The sequence below is a fragment of the Myotis yumanensis genome, unplaced genomic scaffold, assembly GCF_028538775.1.
Source record: "Myotis yumanensis isolate MYYU_CA2020_CCGP unplaced genomic scaffold, mMyoYum1.0.hap1 SCAF_12, whole genome shotgun sequence".
Classification (NCBI taxonomy): domain Eukaryota; kingdom Metazoa; phylum Chordata; class Mammalia; order Chiroptera; family Vespertilionidae; genus Myotis; species Myotis yumanensis.
The window spans coordinates 7,105,022-7,114,313 of record NW_027223763.1 but is presented as its reverse complement, the minus strand read 5'-3'; the positions used below and the strand labels follow the sequence as shown (position 1 = coordinate 7,114,313).

Sequence of the window (9,292 nt, the reverse complement as noted above, 5' to 3'; positions counted from 1 at the left end):
TTGAGGGAGGAAATTAAAGTTGTGCATTTGAATTAAGACAACCAAGAGCTCTCTCCTGCTGTGGGTGTAATTCAGGACATCTAGGAATGAAATCTGTTCTTAAAAGAATTGATGATAGTTTTAGGTTAGCGCATAAAATTGCAGAGCTGGTGCTCAGTTGAGTACTTGGCAGCTTATAGATGTTACTGTCATGTAAGTTACACCAGACACAGAGTGTGCACCACTGTGGATAAACAACAACAGGCACAGACGCAAAAGGCAGAATCCAAATGCAGACATGCAAGATGCCAACTTCCTTCCCCTCCTTCCCCAGGATGCCTTGTAACTAGTGTGAAGAACCTGTTTTTAAACAGGTTTCCAGAGGTTAATTGGGCTGGGATATTTTAGATTATGTTACACATTAATGAAAATGCTGATTTTGAGCTGTCATGACTCCAGTGCTTTTTTATACCATGATAATTATTTTAAAACTTTGTCTTCTGTGTTGTTGAAAACATCTTGGCAGAAAGCCTATGTGACCTGATTAAACCTACGAATTGTCAGCTGTGATCTATAGTACTCAGATGAGGTGCTGACTGGGCATCACTTAGGAAGTTCTTTATATAAAAGCAAAATTAGATTGAGACTATTGTGACCAGCACCGTTTTGCCATGTTGATGGTACATTTTTAATACTGTATTTATTAGTGTCCTGGTTTTATAGTTTGTTGACAATGGTTTAACCAAGGCATTTAATTATATATATATTTTAAAGCATAGCTAATTACCTCATCATGTATGTATTTCTCTTCTCCCCCTGAAATTATGTAATGGAGAAGTCCATCTGATCCTGCTTATTTTTTAATTTTGGGTATAGCTCGTGAATTAATTATTCTATGAGATTTTAAAATCTGTTATTCTAGCTGTATAGAGAAACAGAACAACCACCTTTCTTTCATTGGGTTTGTTTTATATCCTTGGATGATGTTTTTTCTTTCTCAAAATCCCAAATTTTTTACCCTCTTCCCATTTTATTCTTAAATCACCTAAATATGGGAAGATTGGATGTCAGGAACTCAAGGCTACCTTCTTGTAAGGATCCAATCTGGGATAAATTGAGAAGGGGTGATCTTAAAAATTTGGGGATGCATGTAAATATTATCTTGAAAAGAATTTCCATACTTAGGCTTATTGATAAAATGTGAACAATGAAATTCTCAGCATGAATTATAGTACACTGATGTTGTTTGAACATTTTTCTCAAATAAATAAAATACACTGTTTGTCCTGTTTCTCGCTTATTCTCTCTCTGTCTCTCTCTTCTTGAAGGTCTCAGCATCAGAGGAGCCCAGGAGGAGGACCCTCCCGATCCCCAGCTAATGAGACTGGACAATATGCTTTTGGCAGAAGGGGTTTCAGGTCCTGAGAAAGGTGGGGGATCGGCGGCAGCAGCTGCAGCCGCGGCAGCCTCTGGAGGTTCTTCAGATAACTCTATTGAACACTCAGATTACAGAGCCAAATTGACCCAGATCAGACAAATCTATCACACAGAACTGGAGAAATATGAACAGGTCAGCAGCCGCCACTCTCATAGTCCTGCACAAACCTCTATTGCTCTGCTATTAGACTGCGCTAACCAATTCTGAGGGCTGTGAGGGGTAGGTGTTAACACAAAGAACAAAATAAATAAGGTCAATGCTAAAATCTAAGTGAATTGTTGGATTCATGAAATGAAGTCCCTTTGAGATTTCAGAGGTGAAGCTAAGCTGTTTTATCCCATCTACTTGTTTTAGTTATATTCATTCCTCACATTCATGTGCCCTTACTACCACACCTGCAACCATCCTTCCCCTCTAAATTCACCATTTTGTGCTCTTCAAAGCTTTGTATCATTAGCATTTATGCACTGGCCTTATTCATAAGCTGTGACCACTTTTAAAGGGAAGCACTGCATAGTGAGATTTTCCTCCTATGCTGTGAGTTCCAGAATCCTCCTAGGAATTCTTATGAATTGTGCCAGGCTGTAGGGGAGGGAGCTAACTTCACAAAGTAAGCAGGTTCTGGCCAGTCTCTTTGAGGAGGAAACCACCCAAGATAATTAACCTGGGGCAGGGAATACTAGCCATTGTGTGCGAAATTCCTGATTAAAGAATATGGATTAAAAATGCTATTCTCAGCAATTATATTAACCATATTTCAATGAATCTAAGATACTTTGTTTTTAAGTTGTATCATTGCTATATATATCACAAGAAAAAATTAACACTGCCCAATTTAACTATAACATTGGTTGCGAAATGGTTCCAAACTTCAGAGATGTTAAAATGTGGGGAAAAATAAGTAACTCTTAGATTCAATGAAAAAAGGTAAAATGTTCATGGTTCATTTTGAACTTATTTTAGTTGTTAGTTTAAGCCTAAAAACCTACTTAGTTTGAGGAATTTTCACTGGAAGGTAATTAAAGAAAACATTATATGGAAATGTTTAAATGTACCCCCAAATAAAGAGAATATTATTAAGTCAAATTCTATGAAATTGCCATGTTTTTAGGTCAGAAAGCAATTGTGAATTGGCTGTTTTATAGAGCTAAATCTGAAATAAGGAACTGTCTAAATATACCTATCACGCAGATAAATATATATTAACATTTTGTCAGTCTTATTTTGTCTGTCTCTCCCTCACCCCCCCCCCCCCCCTTTGTGTGGGGTATTTTAAAGTAGTCTTAGATACCATACCATTTTACCCATGAATACTTCACTATGTAGTCAGGTATGTCTTAAAGTCCAAACACCTTAATGTAATGTGGCAGTCCTGGTCAGTTTTAATACTGATTTATCTTCTAAGTTCCCTGTATAGTTTCAGTTATATATGTTATTTTTTTCATTGCCTTCTCTAATATGCTGGCTGTGGTGGTATTAAGCAATGCTGGATTCACCAGAGGTGAATGTGTTTTTAGGGAGGGTAGAAAGATTTATGTAGTTCTATGTTAACATACAATATAAATTAATCTTATAAGCTATTATGTATTTTTTTCTGAATAGGACTTTCTGGGATCTCAAACCATCTCTAGTCTCATTTGAAGGAATAATTTTTGGTGGAAGATGTGCAAATAAGAATTTTAGAAAAATTATCTTACATATGTACATAAAAAATGGAACTTTCTGATTTGACATATGAATAATTGAGAGTAAACAAAATAAGTCATGGTTGAAAAGATTGCCCTGAGCATAAACAGTGGAAATGGCTCTGATTTGTAGTACTATCCTAATTGCATAACTTTCTGTTAAATATATCTATCTGTACTTACTAAAGAAACACCACCAGTCACCTTGCATGAAAAGATCTATAGTATTGGGCCAAATGGCTCTACTTTTTTGGCTGAGGAATTAAGATGATTCCTTACTGTCTCCTGCCATGTCTCTTCACATTGTCTTCCTTCTGTCCTCCCTGTAGCCCTGTTGGAAGTTGTGTGAGGCAGGCATCAGTCATTGTCACAGGGTTTGGGGTTTTTGTTGTTGTTGTTTTGTTTTTTGTGCTTTGAAAATACACACATACACACAAGTTCTTTATAAATTAATCTACACTAAGTATTTTTGGATTAAAGATTATATTGGGAAATAATGAGTATTAGAATATAATCATGAACCTTATTGTTAGATATATTTAGTAGCCTAATAACTACTTAGATGTCTGTTTCCTTTCTCATTTTTAGCACTTTCAGAAGGAAAAAAATATAGATAAGTGAAGTCATTGCAGTATTAAGGACAAATAAATAAATTGAGTATGGTGACTTGTTGGCTGATTCGACAGAATTTTAGCTCACCAATTTTCTTCTGTAGGTTCTGAATTGTTTTAGAAATATCAGTGGCATTTAATTCTCTTGAGTTGTCTTTGGGGTGGCTTTTATAGCTCTTCTGTAAGTTTTACCATAAGATAGTCAACTTTTCTTTTTTCTTTCTTTCTTTTTCTTTTCAAATCTTTGAGATACAGGTCCTTATCTGAGATAGACCTTTCAGGGATATGTTTTGAAGTTGCTAAGGGCTAAGCAGAACTAACTGAGATGAAGGGGTGAAATTTCTAAAATGGATGGAATTATAATTTCCATTTTACAGATGAGAAAATGAGACTCAGGTTAAGTTATTTGTCCAGTGCCACACATCTAGTTAGTGTTAGAATCAGACATTGAAATCTGTTTCTGACAATATGACTGCCCTTTTCATTGAATTATGCTGCTACTTATGTCAAATTGGAAAATAATTCAGGTACATTCTGTTTTTTTGTTTGTTTGTTTTTTCTAATTTGCCCATATTGGATTGCATTTGGAATGGAATCAGAGTAGAGATGGAAAAATAAAACACAACTAATCACTTGATTTTTCCTCCTAAAGTGAACACGGGTATTCTGAGTGATGGAAAGCTTGTTAGTAAATAGGAAGAACATATATGTTAAGTAAGGCAGAAGCTTCATCCGAAAATTGTGTTGAATCTTTTATTAAAAGAAATAAACTACATTGGAATCTAGAGCTATTCACTCTACTGTGTTTTGCAATGAAGCTGTAATGAAAATGTATCTGAAGCCTGTTTAGATTTAGATTGCCATAAAATTAACACACACTACCACTGCCATAAATTAAAGTACCTTATAAACATAGCCACATTTACAAAGCTAAGCAGACTAGAGCTACAGTTTGAGCAAAATTAAATCCAAGCTGCAAGGCTCAGTTTTATATGTGTTTTAGAAATGGTACTATCTTTAATATACTGTCCTCTTTTGGTTCTCTATAAAATGTCCTTTGATCATATGTCTCCATTACATAGGCTTAGATGTAATTATTTTTAGTAATAATCACCTAAACTCACTTATAAAAACCATTTTGAAATATTAGGCTAAATATTAGAATATAGTCTAAATAATAGAATATATATTAGAATCAGATTCTTGAATATCATTACCACACCCAAAGGAAATAAAACTATTTTACTTTTCTCTTGTTGATCCTGACACCAAATAGGAATATAACAATTTTCCAGAGCTTGCAGCAGCTGTCTTTGCAGTACTTGCAGTACTTGTCTTTGGTGCATTGCCTCCCTCTTTAGTTGGACAAAAACCTTATTGCTTGTTTGTCTTCTCATTAATTAGAAGTTTTGAAAAATGCTTTTACATTACCTTTCAAATATGCTCTTATGATTAAAGGTCCAACTATTAGAATAGGTGAATTCCTAATGAACTTTAACCAAGCGTTCTGGGAAGCCTGTTTTTAAGAATTGAAGGCCTTCTTGGTTCCTTCACCTCTTTACCAAAGGGAAATGGACACATTGGTATATGCAAATGAAATTTGACTTAGACATTTGTTCTCAGTTAAAACGGACAAGATATATCATGCCCTATGCAGCTCTCCCACTTTGCTTGTACCAGAAGAAATGCTTGTACACAGGCAATTCACTTCATAATTTATAGCTGCTATAATAGAGATGACATATTGAAAGCTATCTACTATAATTATATTGAAATACATTTTTGCCGAAGGCAAAAGTGTTGTAAGGGTTCCAACCCTCCACAAGCATCTGGGAACCTGCTTTCTGAGTTCACAGATGTCAAATGCATTCACCTCAAATCAGGTAGAGCATTGGAACCAAACATACACTGAATGTGCTCAAGACGAATCAGATACTGTTTAGATACTAGAGGACTTTCAGATTACTGAGGATTGTTGGGGAAATGGAGAATGAGTGTAGAACTAAACCATTGTAAAGGAATGGCCTTGGGCTCTTTGAGGATCTCAACATTATATACTTACCTCTCCTGGCAAAATCTGCTTTGCTTGTAAAGAAATTTTATTTTTATCAGCTTAAAAAATGCTGATGTTATTATATTAGAGTTTGTCTAGCCTGCAAACTCCTAAATAAATTGCTATTTATTTTTAATAGTTAAGCAGGAAAGACAAAAGGTTACTACCTGATATAAACTTTATATTTCATTTTCCCAAGCAAGGCTTTGTTATTCATTGTTCCAAGGGAAGGGTTTTACTTCTTGTTGGTATTCATGCTGGGTCTTTTCCTTGACTGGAAGTAGTGTTTGAGTACTCACCTTTTTCCCTCCAAGTTTCTAGTTTATTGAGTCTATGTACCAAATGTATCTTTGACCATATGCTTGATTAATGAATGGTTTTATATTTGAATACTCTTTTTTTTTTTATTAAACTTGTTTGGAAGCAGTGTTTGTATTCAGGCAGTGGCAAGGCAGAATTATATTATATGTTAGGTAATCGGAGTAGGGACTTGCTTACAGAATTAACACACACAAAAATATGAATTTCATTAACTTGCCATTTTCATTGTCAATAATAACTGCCATTTATTATTTAATTATGTTCCAGACTCTATGCAAATAACTTAACATACATATATAACATAATCCTTACAAAACCCTCATGAGATAGGTCCCTAAACTATGTAATTAGGTGAGAAGTGTTGAAATACAATAGATATTTCATCTTTGCATATTGGTTTCATTCTAGTTGGCTTAGCAAAAGAATCTTTAAGTGAAGAATTTGTTGATTTAATAATAAACATTTCATAAACACAAAATCTATAATATTGGACTAAAGTTGCTTGTAAGGTTGTAAAAACATCTAGAAAATGGATGCATGCAAATTTGAGAGGCATTGACTTTTAAGAGAGATTTATTTTTTCTTGAAAAGTGGATTTACAGTAGGTGGTATTATGATCTGTTGTCCACAATTAGCTTCTCTAGATGGTTACAAATTTAGATCTGATCACTGAACCATTTAAAAACTTCCTCTAAAAATTAGTGCTTGCTCTTTGTTTGGTTTTACATTTTTATATTAACTGATCTGAACCCACAGGCAAGAAATTGAATTCATAACTGAAACTAGCATCACCACAAAACAACAAAACACTGAAAACTTTGAGTGTAAACCAAATAGATATGAATATTGAGAAGACAGTTTTACTAAATAAAAATAATATTATTACAAACAGTATTGAAAAAAATATTGCAAGTTCTCATTTATTATTTGGTTTGAATTTTTAATAAGAAAGGAACAAATGGCAAAAAGGAAGGCTCAGATTCAGAATTGATTGAAACGATTTTTCTCACATGAGGCCTTCAGTGCTTTATGTTCACTTAACTATGTTATTGCAATGTATGTTTTAAGATACACACAAAAAATGCATCCTAGATAGTTTTCAGCAGCTGGATTAAAAGTAAAAGGTTTCTGCTATTACTCTAAATTAGAAAATTCAAAGACTCTAATGTCTGTTTTAATAACATAGTCATGGTGGATATGATAAATGTTTGAAGTGAGCATCTCACATTATAAACAGCATTGATGCTAATATGTGGTTGCGTGGCCCTTCAAAACTCTGCAGTCATTTGGTCATTCTTACTGCATTTATATTTTTAAAATGTTACCTTTTAAGGAATAGGAAATGAGGCAGTACTGTGTTGTGCTCTGAAACTGGTAGAGATGAGGCTGTAAATGAGGCTGTAATTTACTTTCAGTGGTATAAAGGGAAAAAATCACTTTGCCTAAAGTGTATGCATCTTTCTTAAGGGTGTACCCAGATTTTAATTATCTAAATGTAAATACTTAACGAATTTTACTTAGAGTAATGAGCTAATGTGCACACTACATAAATGAGATGTTCTAATTAATCATGTATGAACTACTGGTTTAAAGAAAAGCTATGTGAATTCTGTGAATGTTGGGCTGTTGCCAAATTGCTAATCAGCATTTGCATTCATAGATGACTTCACTTAATAATTTGTGAGACATTCAGCAAATGTTTTAGAAAATTATGAGTTCTTACATGCAAAAACTTTTTACTCTTAACCTGTGTTTTGTTGTTGTTGTCCACATGAGCCTTTGACTGCTTCTTAGAAACCGTAGGCAAACACACATTCATTCTGGAGAGATTAAAATACAGCCAGAGAAATACTTGGAGAGCTAACATTGCAGGTATCATTCAGGAGTCTTGAATTATTTATCAAAACATAAGCCATATCATAGTTGTCTGTTACCATAATGTGTGAGTTAGTTTGTAGGAATTAGCAATGTTATTTGTACAAATAAATGCTTCCATAGTCTAGTACAGCAGTTCTCAAACTTTTTGGTCTTAGGACTTAGATTCTTAAAAATTATTGGAGACCCCCTTAAGAGCATTCACTTGGTTGGTTACATCTATCTATCAATACTTATTACACTAGAAATTAGAAATATTTATTAATTTAAAAATAAGAACAATAAGCTATTATGTTAACTTAAGTAACATTTTTTAAAACCCAAAAAACTCAAACTTTAGTGAGAAGAATGGCACTTTTTTTACATTTTTGCAAAATTCTTTCATGTTGGACTTCATAGAAGTCACCTGGATTCTCACATATACTTCTGCAGTCAGTCATGTGGTTAAAGAAGAACATTATATGAAGAACATCTGGCCTCACACAGATATATCACTGGAAAAGGGAGGAATATATTAATAGCCTTTTTTTAAAAAGAATAGTTTATTGATTTTTAGAGACGGGGAGAGAGAGAGAAACATTGATATGAAAGTGTAACATCCATCGACTGCCTCCTGCATGCCCCCTACCAGGGATCGAGTCTGCAATCTTTTGCTGCATCGTCCCATGCACCAAAAGGTTGCCATTTCGATTCCGTCAGTGGCACATTGGGAATCAGTACCAGTCTATCAGAAAGTCTAATGGGAAACTGTCAGGCTCACAGTGGTGGGTGCAAATCTTTTAAAATTATAATAATTAACTTCAAAACTCAAATTTCACCACTGGCACAACTACTATCACCTGTTTTCTTTGACATGACCGGCTCACTGGCTTCATTTTTGAGAAAACATCTGCCAAATACCTAAGTTCGAATAATCATAGTATGTCTATTTTACTTTCAAATAATAGTGTTTCATGAAAAAAAAAAGCAGCTTTACTTACAACTTAACCACACAAGTGCTTTTTCTTGGGATAACTATCCATCCATATGCAGAGAAGTACTTTTTGTGTGCTTCCCATTTGTCACACAGAATATTAAAGACTTAGTCAAGTGTTGAGATACAATAAAATGAATAATTTCTCTTGCTTCATTAAGGACACTCCTAAGTGAATCTGTTTTTTTTGTTGTTGGTGGTGGTGTGTGTGTGTGTGTGTGTGCGTGTGTGTTTATATGAATGCATGGTAATGACAAGTGAAAGAAGAAACATCAAAGATTACTGACAGTACTGTTTTCCAAAGAGTTTTTAATAGCACATTGGTCTGCAAGATGCCATAGTGCTGTCCAGTAGTTG

At 34.2% G+C, this 9,292-nt stretch overlaps 1 protein-coding gene across 2 annotated transcripts in view; it reads left to right on the top strand.

The window, feature by feature from the left end:
• PBX3 (PBX homeobox 3) overlaps positions 1-9,292 on the top strand; it is a 192,721-nt gene that overhangs the window by 148,405 nt on the left and 35,024 nt on the right. For both annotated transcript variants that reach the window (XM_070430659.1, XM_070430661.1), the window contains exon 3: positions 1,308-1,549. In XM_070430659.1, coding sequence (XP_070286760.1) covers positions 1,308-1,549 — 242 coding nt within the window. The remainder of the gene's footprint in view (positions 1-1,307; positions 1,550-9,292) is intronic.